This window comes from Xenopus laevis, chromosome 7L (genome assembly GCF_017654675.1).
Source record: "Xenopus laevis strain J_2021 chromosome 7L, Xenopus_laevis_v10.1, whole genome shotgun sequence".
In the NCBI taxonomy this organism is placed as follows: domain Eukaryota; kingdom Metazoa; phylum Chordata; class Amphibia; order Anura; family Pipidae; genus Xenopus; species Xenopus laevis.
The window spans coordinates 118,228,098-118,243,696 of record NC_054383.1 but is presented as its reverse complement, the minus strand read 5'-3'; the positions used below and the strand labels follow the sequence as shown (position 1 = coordinate 118,243,696).

At 41.8% G+C, this 15,599-nt stretch overlaps 1 protein-coding gene across 1 annotated transcript; it reads left to right on the top strand.

Annotated features, from left to right (window-relative positions):
* Window positions 1-4,262: 4,262 nt before the first annotated feature.
* kras.L (kirsten rat sarcoma viral oncogene homolog L homeolog) lies at window positions 4,263-14,508 on the top strand. The gene is given in 5 exon segments (NM_001087847.1): window positions 4,263-4,461; window positions 6,835-6,961; window positions 9,550-9,728; window positions 11,633-11,792; window positions 13,891-14,508. Coding segments are annotated over 4 exon segments (561 nt in total). The 5' UTR covers window positions 4,263-4,461; window positions 6,835-6,850; the 3' UTR covers window positions 14,002-14,508.
* The last annotated feature ends 1,091 nt before the right edge of the window (window positions 14,509-15,599 follow it).

Below are 15,599 nucleotides of genomic sequence, written 5' to 3'. Positions count from 1 at the left end.
ATCACCGTTAAAATGTATTATTCATGAATTAAGAATAATTAAAAATAATAATGTAAAAATAATTGACGTCTGGTATTACTACATCAGCCATATGTATATTTAACAATCATGAATTGATAATAATTGATACTACTTTATAAAAATTATTTATTATTGTGGACATTGGCAATAGCACCAAACAAAAAATACATGGCTTGTGGATAGTTCATTATGGAGCAGATCAGGGAAGAAAAAGTTGAGACTGGGGGTGGACCACATCTCCATTATTCTTAATAAAGACTTAGCGATTTCAAAGTTTCATTTGTCTTTGTGTTTTTTTTTTTCGTTGTATACTAACAAATTTAAAAAAAAAATTGATGTTACTTTTAGTATGATGTAGAGACAATTTGTAATTGGTTTTCATTTTTATTATTTGTGGTTTTTGAGTTATTTAGCTTTTTACTCAGCACCTCTCCAGTTTGAAATTTCAGCAGTCTGGTTGCTAGGGTCTAAATTACTATAGCAACCATGCATTGATTTGAATGAGAATATGGAATATTAATAAGGGACAGTCTGGATAGAAAGATGAGTAATAAAAAGTAGCAATAACAATAAATGTGTTGCCTTACAGAGCATTTGTTTTTAGCTGGGGTCAGTGACCCCCCCTTTTGAAAGCTGGAAAGAGTCAGAGGAAAAAGGCAAATAATTCAAAAACTATAAAAGAAATAATGAAGACCAAATGAAAAGTTGCTTAGAATTGGCCATTCTGACCACCCCTTTAAGTTAACTTTTAGTATGTTATAGAATGGCCAATTCTAAGCAATGCAATTGGTCTTCATTATTATTTTCCATAGTTTTTAACTGATTTCCCTTCTACTGACTCTTCCAACTTTCATATGGGGGTCACTGACCCCTTCTGAAAAATAAATGCTCTGTAAGTTATTGCTTCTTTTTATTACTCATCTATTTATTCAGGCCTCTCCTATTCATGTTCCAGTCTTTTATTCAAATCAATGCACGGTTGCTAGGGGAATTTGGACCATAGTAACCCGGTGGCTGAAATTGCAAACTTGAGAGCTGCTAATTAAAAAGCTAAATAACTCATAAACCACAAAAAAATGATAAAAAATTAAAACCAATTGCACTTTTTCTGGAAAAAATACTGGCTTTCCTATAAATTTATCTTTTCCCTATTAATACGATTGGGATCAACCATCATTTTTACCGGCCAGGTGGCAACCTTAATTGCAAATTATCTCAGAATATTATTCTCTAAATCAGACTAAAAGTTAATTGAAAGGTGAACAACCATATGAGTGGTGAGAGCAACTTGTCACACTTGTGGCCCTGGTTTTGCAACACTAGGGGGCAAATTCACTAAGATTCGTAGTTGCGCCAGGCGCAACTTCGCCGCGCTTCGCCGCACTTCGCAGTCGTAGTTTCGCCAGCGCTCCGCAAATTCACTAAAATCCGAAGTTGCGCACAGGGGTAGCATAAGGTTGGGAAGTTGCGCTAGCGTTGATTCGCTAAGTGAAACGAAGTTACGCTAGCGAAGGTTAATTTGCATACGGCGCCAAATTCAAATTTCAATGGAGGAATACGTATCAGCACTACAAATGCCTAGAAAACCTTCAAAACATCAAATAAATTTTATTTTGCCCTACACATGTGCCCACTGTATAGTTAAGTTGCCATGAGTTAGGAAATGTAGGGGGGAAGGAGGGGAGCCCTAAAAAAAATTTCCATCTTTTTCAGCCTATCACCCATAATGCAGAAAACACGCCAGCGTTTTTTGGGACTTAGAAAAAATGTTGACTTTTTTTGAAGCAATCCCTATCTACTCTATTGCGCTTCGCCTGGTCTGAGGTGGCGAAGGAAGTCTAGCGTAAAAGGTAGCGTTCAGTACACTGCGCACGTTAGTGAATTTGCGTAGTTACGTCCGTAGCGAAAATTCGCCAGGCGTAAGGGTGCGAAGTAACACTAGCGAATCTACGCCAGCGTTCGTTAGTGAATTTGCGAAGTAACGAAAATGCCCAACGCTAGCGAATTGACGCTAGCGTTCGGCGCTTAGTGAATTTGCCCCTAGGAATCTGCTACATAACACAATATAGAGAGGCACAAATATCACTATAGTCCAACCCTGATTTTACCATCCCCCATTCATGTTTGCCTCACCTCAATTCTTAGTAACTTTATTACTTGTTCCATGGTTTATCAGCAGGGTTTCCAGGTTGGCGGGTTTTCCAGCTAAATTAGGCTACTAATTTAAAGCCCAGGCGGGTTTTGAAAGTACAAACTAGCCAAGGTACAGATTTGGGCTGGTTTGTACTTTGGAAACCAGCCACAATGTTTTATTGCCCTAATGTGCCAAGGCTGCGTCTCCCAATGCATGTTGGGTAATGTAGTTTTTGTTTAACAATTTGCCGACTGCCAAGTTTAATGTAAGACTACAATACCCAGCATGCAACGGGACTGACTTGTGTAGACAACGGGTGTTACCAGATTTTGGGCTCTGTACCCCAGTCTAGAGTCCTGCGCTGGTCCATTTTTTGGGAACCGTACCAGCAACCTGCTAACCGCAACCCGCATTCTTACCCGCTTGGACCTGCTACCCGACCCGCAAGTACTTTATCCGCAACCCGGACCCGCTGACCATCAAGAGTCAGGAAGTGGTGTCATTGTAAAGTGGAAGTGATGTCATTGGAAGTAGACGTGACCAGAAAAAAGGAGCAAATATCGCTATTGAGAAGACCCGCGGTCCCATCCGTGACCCATAGAACCGCTGACCTGCGGCTATACCCGCACCTGGAACTTCTATCCGCAACCCGGAAGGTACTGTCAGTACCCGACCGCTGCAGGACTCCAGTGACCCCAGTCTCCTGTCACTCTCAAGCATTCTCATATTTTCTGGTGACTTTCCTCAATTTCAGGCAATTTTGGAGCAAAAATCTGCTGTCCACCAGAATATCTAGAGGTTGAGCTGTTTTACCAATATTTTTTATAATTGTATATGAATTAGGGCCTCATGGGGCCCCTATACCTCCTGGGCCCCCTCTGTACTTACACCCTTGGTGACGGGTGAATCTGTTGTATTTTACTTCATGGAAAAATTTGAAAATCTGTGAAAATTTGAAAAAAGGCATATTTTCACATATATTTATTTTTTTAGGCTTTTTTTTCACTGCACATATTGTGCTATTTTGGGCTACTTTTGAAGTGCCTCTTGGCTAGTTTTAGGCTGGTTTTGTAGCTAGGGTTACTACTTTTTTGGAGAAAAATACCAGCCTTCCTGTATATTTAGATTTCCCCTTCAAGCCTATTAATCACCTGGTTCCTGCTACTTTGTGTCAGGAGTCAGAAGCAGCAGTGCAGAGGAATTAAACACCGATACCGCTTGCAGTAACAATGCCACATCACTGATAAACAGGGTTGCCAGGTCTAATTTTCAAAACAACCACAGTTGCCACCTGGCCGGTATTTTACAGGCCTGGACGGTAAAAGTGATGGTTGATCCCAATGTTATTAATAGGGAAAAAAAGAGAAATATACAGGAAGGCCGGTATTTTTTTCCAGAAAAGGTGGCAACCCTACTTGACACCAATGTTAATAGGGAAAAAATCTAAATATTCCTTATTAATAACACTGGCCAGATGACAACCCTATTTGTAGCTGATTTCGAAAATTAGACCTGGCAGCCCTGTTTATCAGTGATGTGGTATTGTTACTGGAAGCGGTATCGGTGTTTAATTCCTCTCTGCACTGCTGCTTCTGACTCCTTACACAAAGTAGCAGGAAACAGGTGATTGATAGGCTTGACGGGGCACTGACTGAAGCAGACAACACAAGCAGCTTTTCAGTTGCAACCCACAGTGTATGGAGCCGCTGCTTATGACTCTATATTATATACACCAACTTCACCCGCATCCCCCGCCCCTACGTGTTGCTTCAGTTGGAAGGCAAATGCCCAATCGTATAAGCAGCCCTGAAGCCGAGTATGACAATGAGAGGCACATGGAACTCCCATCATTCCCCGCTTTTCCACACGGTAATTCTGCCCTACGCTGCCTAGTCTTGTTTTTAAATTCATGCGTGACGTCAGACTCCGTCTATAAATCGCCGATCTCTATTACTGGCTGGAAAACAAACATTGCCCCGTCCATCATGCAGATACAGCTGTTCATTGGTGGAAGCCGCCAACAGGAAGAAGCCACGCAGCTTCTCTTTCTGATTGGATTGCTGTGTGTATCTTATCCGCCCTGGGCTGTGGGCACTTCCGGATGTCTGGTGTCAGCTCTGCGGGAGGAGAGATCCAGTGTTACAGAATGGGAGTTCCTGAGGCGCTGTGACTAATCCCCCCCACCCCCGCATATTGGGGAAATCCACCGGCGGGCAGAAAGCCAGAGGGAGAACTAAGGGGGGCCAAACCAAAGGAAAACGCAGGAGCCAAAGCCTCCAGAAACACAGGGATCCGTGACGAGCCCGGTAAGGGCCGCTCAGCTGTTCACCCCTAGGGATTTTCCAACATGAGACTCTGGTTGAAGCGCGCCTCTTAGCATTAAGCCCTTGTGAGCGAGGCATGCTGGGAGATTCGATTCAACAGCAGCTGGGAATCCCTGGGGTGGGATTGGAGTTCTTGGCAGTCTCATTAACTACTGCTCTAATCTCACTCTCAGGTTATTCCCTCAACAGTCAAATAACAATGTGTAATAAACTGCTCCTTGTTTTAGGGTTTAAACACACGGGCAGATTCGGGGAGATTTAGTCGCCTGGAGACTAATTGCCTCTTCTTTGGGGCGACAATCTCCCAGAACTGCCTTCCGCCTGCTAAAATGAAAAACCGCCTGCGGCAATGCACTGGCGGCGCTTCGATTTCCGAAATCGCCAGAAGTTTCCTCGTGAGGCAACTTTGGAAATCGAAGCGCCGCCAGTGCATTGCCGCAGGCGGTTTTTCATTTTAGCAGGCAGAAGGCAGTTCTGGGAGATTGTCGCCCCGAAGAAGAGGCGATTAGTCTCCAGGCGACTAAATCTCCCTGAATCTGTCCGTGTGCTTAAACCCTTAAAGTCTAAGGCTGTGCTGGGATGGGGTTTGTTTATACAGAGGTGTCCAAGTAGACTGCTGGTTTGTAGAGATTATAAATACATGTTTTTTGCATTAAGGGCAGAGACACATGCTCAGATTCTGCGACAAATCTCCTCTTCTTCGGGGCGATTAATCTCCCCCACCTGCCTTCCTGCCAGCTGGAATGAAAATTGCCGGCGGAATGGCACTCGGAGCACTTGGTTTTCCGATGGCGCCCTGCTGAGGCAACTTGAAAATGAAGCGCTCGGAATGAAATCCTACATTCTAGCCCGGAGGAAGGCAGTTCGGGGAGATTAGTCGCCCCGAAGAAGAGATTTGTCGCCGGGCAACTAATCTCCCCCCGAATTTGAGCTTGTGTCTCTGCCCTAAATGTCAGGGGGGTTTACTGCCCCTTTGAATGATTAGAATGTGAGTGTTGGTGCTGAGAATTAATCCATTAGATTTTGGTTTCTGTTGATGTCATTTTTCTATACAGGGGGCAGATTTAGGGACAGTGTAAGTGGCTTATTTATCAAAACTAGGCAGATTTACCCATAGCAACCAATCAATGATTAGATTTTTAAAGACAGCTGCAAGCAGGACATTGAATACAACAATCTGATTGGTTATCATGGATTACTGCCTATAGGCAAATTTGCCCAGTGTTGATTAATGCCCCCCCCCCACACACACACACGCAGACTTCGTACCAGGTCCAAAGTGTCCATTCAGCAGTTACTTGCTTAAATGCAAGCGCCTGATTGGATGCTGGGGGTTACCAAACCTTGTGACTGATTGAAACTGCCCCATTAGTCAGTTGTCATGACTACAAGTTGTGCTTGTGTATTAGGTGCAAGTGCCACCAAACTTAAATTTTTTTTACTGTTACTGGTCCTTTAAAGACATATTGTCAAGGGAAAAAAATGTTGTTTCAAAACGCATGAGTTAATAGTGCTGCTCCAGCAGAATCCTGCACTGAAATCTATTTCTCAAAAGAGCAAACAGATTTTTTTTTTATATTCAATTTTGAAATCTGACATGGGGCTAGACATATTGTCAGTTTCCCAGCTGCCCCAGTCATGTGACTTGTGCTCTGATAACTTCAGTCACTTTACTGCTGTACTGCAAGTTGGAGTGATATCACCCCCCCCCAGCAGCCAAACAGAACAATGGGAAGGTAACCAGATAACAGCTCCCTGGCTCTTTCTGAAAGCACATGACTAGGCAAAATGACCTGAGATGCGCCTACACACCAATATTACAACTAAAAAATACACTTGCTGGTTCAGGAATGAAATTTAAATTATAGAGAGAATTATTTGCAGTGTAATTTAGAAATAAAAACGACATCATAAAAATCATGACAGAATCCCTTTAACCCTGGTTATTAACACAGTAAATATTGTATCTCAAAGTTAAACGGACTCTTGTCCTTTCAGTTACTTTAACACATTTTCCCTGATTTAACATTTTCCCGGATTTTACATCATTTTTTCCTGGTCCCCTGAAAAATGTAAAATGGGGCTTCTACTGTAAATGTAAATCATTCCTCTGCCAGAATTGGCTCCTATTGGCTAGAAAGGACACTGGTGTTTCCTTTTGATTTGTTGGCGTACATATGGACAGGACATCAGTGTGAGTAGCTTGGGATGATCTAAAGCCAGAGGGGTTATGCGCTTATAAACCCCAAAATGTCAGTGTATGTATTTGTCATGTGCAGTGAGTGAGGTATTGTGGGCAGATTGTGTGAATGTTGTAGCTCTGTCTGACTCTTACATTTCCTTTTCCTCCTGTAGAGTCGGTGCTGGTGAAATGACGGAGTACAAACTGGTGGTGGTTGGTGCTGGAGGCGTGGGGAAGAGCGCACTCACAATCCAGCTCATTCAGAACCATTTTGTGGACGAGTATGATCCTACTATTGAGGTCAGTACCAATAACTGGTTTCTCTGTGTCGCTATTCTAGTCTTTAATCTGTGGCCCCATGAGCAAACACTCAGTCTGTAGCACAACTGGTTCCATCTACTGCTCCCAGATTTTACCTTTTAAAGGAACGGTAACACCAAAAAATGAAAGTGTTTTAAAATAATACACATATAATATAGTGTTGCCCTGCACTGGTAAAACTGCTGTGTTTGCTTCAGAAACACCACTATTGTTTATATAAATAAGCTGCTGTGTAGCAATGGGGGCAGCTATTCAAATGAGAAAAGGCTCAGGTTACACAGCAGATAAGCTCTGTAGAACATAATGGTGTTATCTGTTATCCACTATTTAACCTGTGCCATAGAGTTTTTTTCAATTTCCGCCATTGCAGCTTATTTATATAAACTATAGTAGTGTTTCTGAAGCAAACATATCACTTTTTCCAGTGCAGGGCAACAGTACATGATATTTTCATTACTTTAAAAACTTTCATTTTTTTTGGTGTTTACCGTTCCTTTAAAGGGGTGTTTCACCTTTAAATTAGTATGTTACACAATGGCTTATTCTAATCAACTTTACAGTTCTTGAATTATTTGCCTCCTTCTTCTGCCTTTTTCCAGCTTTCAAATGGGGGTCTATCACCCCATCTAAAAACAAATTCTCCATTTATTATTATCGCTACTTTTTATTACTCGTCTTTCTATTCAGGCCTCTCCTATTAATATTCCAGTCTCTCCAGTGCATGGTTACTAGGGTTATTTGGACCCTAGCAACCAGATCGCCGAAACTGCAAACTAGAGAGCTGCTGAATAAAAAGCTAAATAACTCGGAAATAATAAAAAATGAAAAAAAATTGCAAGTTGTCCCAGGATATCACTCTCTACATGATACTATAAGTTAATTTAAAGGTGAACAACCCCTTTAATACAAGAGCCCAGGTCCTACAGTGTGGAAAGACGCTCAACCGTTGGCCAGTCATGTGACCTTACTCTATTGTGTTTGTGTGTATCATTATTGACTAGAGCCATGGTTCTGGCCTACAAGAGCTTTGTGACCTGATGAGCCGCTCTGCAGAAAGGAGATACAGGATTTCATGTGGGGTTGTTCACCTTTGAGTTAACTTTTAGTATGATGTAGAAGAGAGGGATATTCTGAGACAATTAGGTTTCCTTTTTTATTATTTGTGGTTTTTGAGTTATTTAGCTTTTTATTCAGCAGCTCTCCAGTTTCAGCAATCTGGTTGCTGGGGTCCAAATGACCCTAGCAACCATCCATCGATTTAAATAAGAGACTGGAATTTGAATAGGAGAGGCCTGAACAGAAAGATGAATAATAAAAAGTAGCATTAAAAATACATGTGTGGTGCATTTACTTTTAGATGGGGTCAGTGACCCCCATTTGAAAGCTGGAAAGAGTCAGAAGACAAATAACAAATATATAAAAAACTATAAAAAAAGAAATAATGAGACCAATTGTAACTTAGAATTGGCCAATCTATAACATACTAAAAGTTAACTTAAAGGTTTACCACTCCTTTTATGTGTTGAGCTGTAGTCTGTACGGTGGAGCTGTAGTCTGTACAACTGTTGTACCGAGCAGAAGCAGCATCACAACCTCCTTGTATGTATCAGTGTTGCACTTGGCTGTATTGTCCCTGCTGATGTCACACATGGGTGTGTCGGCCACTGTTGTATAAAAGATCAGATCATGTTGATTCGGGCTGGAATTGAGAGAGGGTGGGTTAGGGTCGGGGAGTGACAAAAAGTCACGCGATTTCCCTCCCCACCCTGGGATTCGGTTCAGCCGGGCAGAAGGATTCAGCCGAATCCTGCTGAAAAAGGCGGAATCCCGAACCAAATCCTGGATTTGGTGCATCCCTAGTTTCTAATATAGTTATTTAGCCAAAAATGTAATGTGTAAAGGCTGGAGTGACTGGATGTGTAACATAATAGCCAGAACACTACTTCCTGCTTTTCAGCTTTATATCTCTGAGTTAGTCAGCGACTTTAAGGGGGCCCACATGGGACATAACTGTTCAGTGAGTTTGCAATTGATCCTCAGCATTCAGCTCAGATTCAAAAAGCAACATATGTGACCCATGTGCCCCCCTCAAGTCACTGATTGGTTACTGCCTGGTAGCAAATTAGTGTAAACCAAGAGAGCTGCAAAGCAGGAAGTAGTGTTCTGGCTATAATGTTAGACATCCAGTCACTCCAGCCTTTATACATGACATTTTTGCCTAACTAACTAATATTAGAAACATTATTTTGCACAGCCCATCTTTATTTCAGGTTCAGTGTTCCTTCATTACAAAAATTGTAACATCAATTGTCATTTGTCCCTTTCTGCTTCCTGGTTCTGACGCTGCTTTCAGTAACAATAACATTTCCAAATAACTTATACATATTTAATGAATTTATTTTGGGAGGTTGGTTAGAATTGCATTAGGCAATTTTTTTTTTTTTTTTTTGGGTGGAGTTCCCTTTTAAACTATATACGGTTACAGTAAGGCCATCGGTATATAATTACTTGTGTGTTTTTTGTTTTGTTCATGTTCTGAACCTGCCATGCTTTTGTCTCCACTCCAGGACTCGTATAGGAAGCAGGTGGTGATAGACGGGGAGACCTGCCTCCTAGATATCCTGGACACTGCGGGGCAAGAGGAATACAGCGCTATGAGGGATCAGTACATGCGCACGGGAGAAGGCTTTCTCTGTGTCTTTGCTATTAACAACACAAAGTCCTTCGAGGACGTCCATCATTACAGGTTATCATCAGAAATATTGCTTTCAACAGACTCACCGCATATATGAGAAGGTCCAGGTGCTCTGCGCTGAGCCTTCAACTTAAAGGGATACTGTCATGGGGAAAGAATTTTTTTTCAAAACGCATCAGTTAATAGTGCTGCTCCAGCAGAATTCTGCACTGAAATCCAATTATCAAATGAGCAAACAGATTTGTTTATATTTCATTTTGAAATCTGAGGGGGCTAGACATATTGTCAGTTTCCCATCTGCCCCCAGTCATGTGACTTGTGCTCTGATAAACTTCAGTCATTCTTTACTGCTGTACTGCAAGTTGGAGTGATATCACCCCCCTCCCTTTCCCCCCCAGCAGCCTAACAAAAGAACAATGCGAAGGTAACCAGATAGCAGCTCCCTAACACAAGATAACAGCTGCCTGGTAGATCTAAGAACAGCACTCAATAGTAAAAGCCATGTCCCACTGAGACACATTCAGTTACATTGAGTAGGAGAAACAACTGCCTGCCAGAAAGCAGTTCCATCCTAAAGTGCTGGCTCTTTCTGAAATCACATGACCAGGCAAAATGACCTGAGATGCACCTACACACCAATATTACAACTAAAAAAATACACTTGTTGGTTCAGGAATTAAATTTTATATTGTAGAGTGAATTATTTGCAGTGTAAACAGTATCATTTAGAAATAAAAACCACATCATAAAAATTGACAGAATCCCTTTAAGGGAGCGGGCATCACCGTATTGTTTGTAAGGTTGGCACTCAAACAGTGAATCATCGAGGCAGTTGTAGTTAAAAAAGTATTTAATGAAGTACAAGTATGGATTACTGCCTTACTCTTTTTGTGTTCTCACAACAGCCTATGAAAGGCTGTAATCCATACCTGTACATCATTACAGGTTAGTAGTGAACCCCTGTGTAGCTTTACTCTCTGCCATGTTAATTATCCACATCTGATACCCGACACCCTGTCATTTAATTAGTCTCTAGGTGGATCCTTAGTGATTGGCTGCTGCAGGGAGTATGTCAGGACAGTAGAAGCCATTTATATACCCTACATGCCATTAGAGACCCACCTCCAAATCACATTCCCCCATACTGAGCCCTTTGCTAATACTAAAAGCAAAGTAACTGCGCCATGTCAAGCCACTTGATATCCTCTCCATTGCGCTCTACAGGCCAGGAACATGTGCCGGTGAGTCTGATCTGTCCTGGTTGGTGACTGTCGCTGGGGGAAAGGATATTAAAGGGGTGGTTCACCTTTAAGCTTGATTTTTAGTATGTTATAGAATGGCTAATTCAAAGAAACGTTTCAATTGGTCTTCATTATTTATAGTTTTTTAATTATTTGCCTTCTTCTTCTCCTGACTCTTTCCAGCTTTCAAATGGGGGGGGGGTCACTGACCTGAGCTCCCAACACTTTTTCATTATTCACCTTTCTATTCAGGGCCTCACCGATTCTTATTCCAGTCTCTTATTCAAATCCAGAAGTGGTTGCTAGGTTATTTTAGACCCTAGTAACGGCAAACCGGAGAGCTGCTGAATAAAAAGCTAACTCAAAAATCACAAATAATAAAAAATGAAAACCAATTGTCTCAGACTATCAGTCTCTACATCATACTAAAAGTTAACTCTAAGGTGAACAACCCCTTTAAGGGGCTAGATGTGGTGACTGCCAAACCTGGGTTTCACTAAAGAGATGTAATAATGACTTTCCTTCTACTTTTACATCGTATTAAACCGCTTTGTTGAGGGGGGCACAAACACCTCCAGCATTCCTACATTCAGCTGATATCTTAGTAACTGCACCAGCGCAGAACCCACTCCATCGCTCCAGTTACTATTACAGTATGGCGCCTGCTGATCTCCCCAGCAAACTAACCATCTTACTACTATGATTTGCCTCCAGGGAACAGATTAACAGAGTTAAAGATTCCGATGACGTTCCCATGGTGTTAGTTGGTAACAAATGCGACCTCCCATCCCGGACTGTGGACACAAAGCAAGCGCAGGAACTGGCAAAGAGCTACGGTATTCCTTTTATAGAGACCTCTGCCAAAACTAGACAGGTGAGTCTCTGTCGTCTCTGATAGAGTTAATGTGCAGCTTCAGCCAACAGTAATGTAATTGGGTAAGATAATAGCCCTACAAATGATTCAGCTACAGACTGGGCAACCAGGTCATAGGGGCTACATTAAAGGAGAACTAAAGATTAACTAAAGAAGTAGCTAGAAATGTTGTACATTATGTTTTGTGCTTCTGTACCAGCCCAAGGCAACCACAGCCCTTTAGCAGTAAAGATCTGTGTCTCCAAAGATGCCCCAGTAGCTCCCCAGATTCACTGCACATGCTCTGTGCTGCTGTCACTTACTGAGCTTAGGGACCACTCACAATATACAGTACATATAGAATAGAAATGTCACAATATAAGGCTGATTAGTAATTAATACAGATAATTACTACATGGCAGCACAGAAACCAGTGCAATTAGCATCAGAATTTAATAATCAGCCCTGTAGCATCAGCTTATATTACAGACCAACCTCATTTTCTGCTGGATAATTAGTGACGAGCCCTAAGCTTAGCTTCTCAACAGCTGCTCAGAGCCCACTGAGCATGTGAGTGTCACAGACACTTTCCAAGATGGTGACCCCCCTGTGACAAGTTTGAAGTCCTGGATCATTGCTGCTATTGACAAGCTGAAACTTTAGGCTGGTGCAATAAATTCAGTATTTAAAATAGCATTTTTAGCCATATACATTTTTAAGGTTTAGTTCTCTTTTAAGATGTAGCTCTGTGGCTGCTGAAAAGTCCAGTTTGCTATTTTTGCTATAAGCAATTAAGTATTGGGGTCATTTTTTTGATTCCCCCGGGCAGAAGTTTGAGGGCACCCCTTAGTGCTTATTCAGGCAGAACTTCTGCCCAGGTCAATGGTTGCACTGTGCACCTTATGCTAAATAAAAAATAAATAAACATGACAAGTTTCAGAGCATATGGGGATGCAGGACATAGGGCAGGCAGTAGCAGTTACTTGTGGCACCATAACTGTGAAAAGTTAGGGCAGTGATCCCCAACCAGTATCCCGTGAGCAACATGTTACTCACCAACCCCTTGGATGTTGCTCTCAGTGGCCTCAAAGCAGGAGTTGATTTTTGAATTCCAGGCTTGGGGGCAAGTTTTGGTTGTATAAAACCAGGTGTACTGCCAAACAGAGTCTCAGTGTAGATTGGCAATCCACATAGGGGCTACCAAATGGCCAATCACAGTCCTTATTTGGCACCCCAAGAACATTTTTCATGCTAGTGTTGCTCCCCAACCCCTTGAACTTCTAAATGTTGCTCATGGGTTAAAAGTGTTAGGGATCCCTGAGTTAGGGGATAGGTAGGGACAAAGAGCCCCCCCCCCACCTTCCTACTAAACAAATACAGACCACTCAATTCCAGAAGAAAGCCGCAGGTCTCTGTGCTACAAAAATGTAAAGCAGAGACCTGCGGCAAATGGTGCAAAAAATGGGCGCCCATACGTGAATTAGGTCTCGCCCTCAATTTTGATATGTTATTCCTGTGGCAATAGTCATAAGCAGGGAAATTCAACCCTGTAACGCTCCGGCTGAACTGATTCTGCTATCCCAACATGGAGCCGCTGGCCAGCAGTTCAGCCATAGCTTTAATGCTTCTGAAGGACACAATCCTAGAGGTATGATGGGAATGGTCTGTAGCTGAAGTTATTTCTATGCTGCTAACTAACTTCAAAGGCAGCATAGTAAATGTACTTTGGCATCTGCTTCTTTCACTAAAGCTGCTGCTTCAAGGTTGTCGTTGGCACAGTAATGCATTATAACCAACAAAAAGGTTTAACTATTCTTCTAAGGCAAGTGTCGTACTCTCTGAATCGCACAATAAAAATGTAGAGCATGAGGTCACCGTACGCATGAAGTGTTCTATAGAGAGCAGGAATATATACATTCCCTCCTATTGTTAGCCGGACAGTAGGAAATGCTATAAACATGTAATAACGAGGCTGAGAGGAGAGCTTCTAAAACTTGCTATTATTGCCCGCAACCCCATGTCAAGGACGTTCATCTGGTAAAATAACTGCGTTCACCCACTCACCCTGTTCCGTTTATCTCCCCCTCTTCCTTCTCGATGACTCAACGTTGTAACAAAGGGAGTCGAAGACGCCTTCTATACCCTAGTCCGTGAAATCCGCAAGCACAAGGAGAAGATCAGCAACGGGAAAAAGAAAAAGTCCTCCAAAAGGAAGTGTGTCGTTCTTTAACGTGCCAACCTGCCCCCCCCGCCATCCTCGTGGATCAGAGAAAACCGTGCCATCACACACCTGAAAGCAAGAGAAAAAAAAGTGTGGACTTTTGTCGTTGCTGTGGAAACCATTGAATTGCCATGAAATTTAAAAAAAAACCAAAACATTGACCACTTATTTTAACACAACCGATAAATGCACAGGCTGTGCCCCAATCGTGTATATATTCTTCACGAACAAACTGTTTTATCAGAAAGACAGATGCAATAGCCCCTTCTTTTTACCCCAATTAACCCTCCTCCTGGTTTGTATTTCTCCCTGGAAAAGACGTTGGTCGACCCAGAGGGGAAGAACCTGCCCAGGCCTTTCTTACAGCCCCATTTGAATAAAGATTGAAACACTCACCAGTATTTTTCTGAGCCGTATTAGGAAGGAATGCTCGGAATTGCGCAAGGGAAACAATAGTAATGGTTGTTGTGTGAATTTGGGGAAACCTACTAGAAATAAACCGTGAAACTCCCTGCACTTATGGGCTGGTCTTCTATATTAAAAGCGGCGTCTATGACTGGAGAGCGGGACATTTGCTCTGTGATGTCATTGCTGAAGCCTCCACTCAGAGAATAATAATAATCTAATTATATGAACAAGTTTTAATTGCAAGTGGTTTTTGCAACAGGCACAGTAACATCATCAGAGTTAAACAAGTAACAGTTGCGGGTTAGGGCAGTGGCACTTTTTTTTATGATGGCTTGTGCAAAACAAAGGGGAAATCCACATTCATTTAATTTAATACAGAAAAAGACTTAACAGAATATTTAGTGGGTGGAAATAGTTCCAATATGTTGAACTAACACAGTGTCATACTCATATCAATGTGCAACTACAGGGAAATGTCTCTCATCCAAATTGAGTATTGAGATGAGGACAATTCAGTTGAACATGGTGATTTAGCTAATTAACAACCTTATTATATATTATTATATACACCCCTTGTTCAATACGGGTGTAATAAATAGGGCTTTTTGCCAATTTTTCCAATTAATCAAGAAAAACATCTGTGGTTTTTGAATTTTCTTGAGCTAAAAAGGAAACCTGGTGGTATTTACTTAGGGTTTAACCCTTCTTTTCATTTGCCATTACCTCTGCTAACATCCTGTCTTGAACTCTGGGGGTAATATATATATATATATATTGCTACTATGTTCATGCTGCTGTGAATTCTGGGAGTATTATACATGAAATTGCCATTTGAAATTGTAATTATTTTATTTTGTATAGTTTTCAAATTATTTCCCCTACTTCTGACTCAAACTACTGCCTGGTTGCTAGGGTCATTTAGACCCTAGCAACCTGACGTGCTGAAATTTCAAACAGCATTGTTGAAAAATATATTTTAAATTAATACGGCCATTCCAGTTTTTTTTTTTTTTAAATAATTTTGATATTTATTTCTGGGCGCTATTTTTAACTGGGTGGCTGTGGGCCCTTGAGATGAGGTTTCCTGTTGGGCCCCAGGCACCCCAGTCCGACTCTGACCTAAAGCGTTTGGTCCTTGTAAGGTCGATAATTCGATTTTTAGTTTGCAGATAACCCGCCCTGCATAAGGGGAAAGGGAG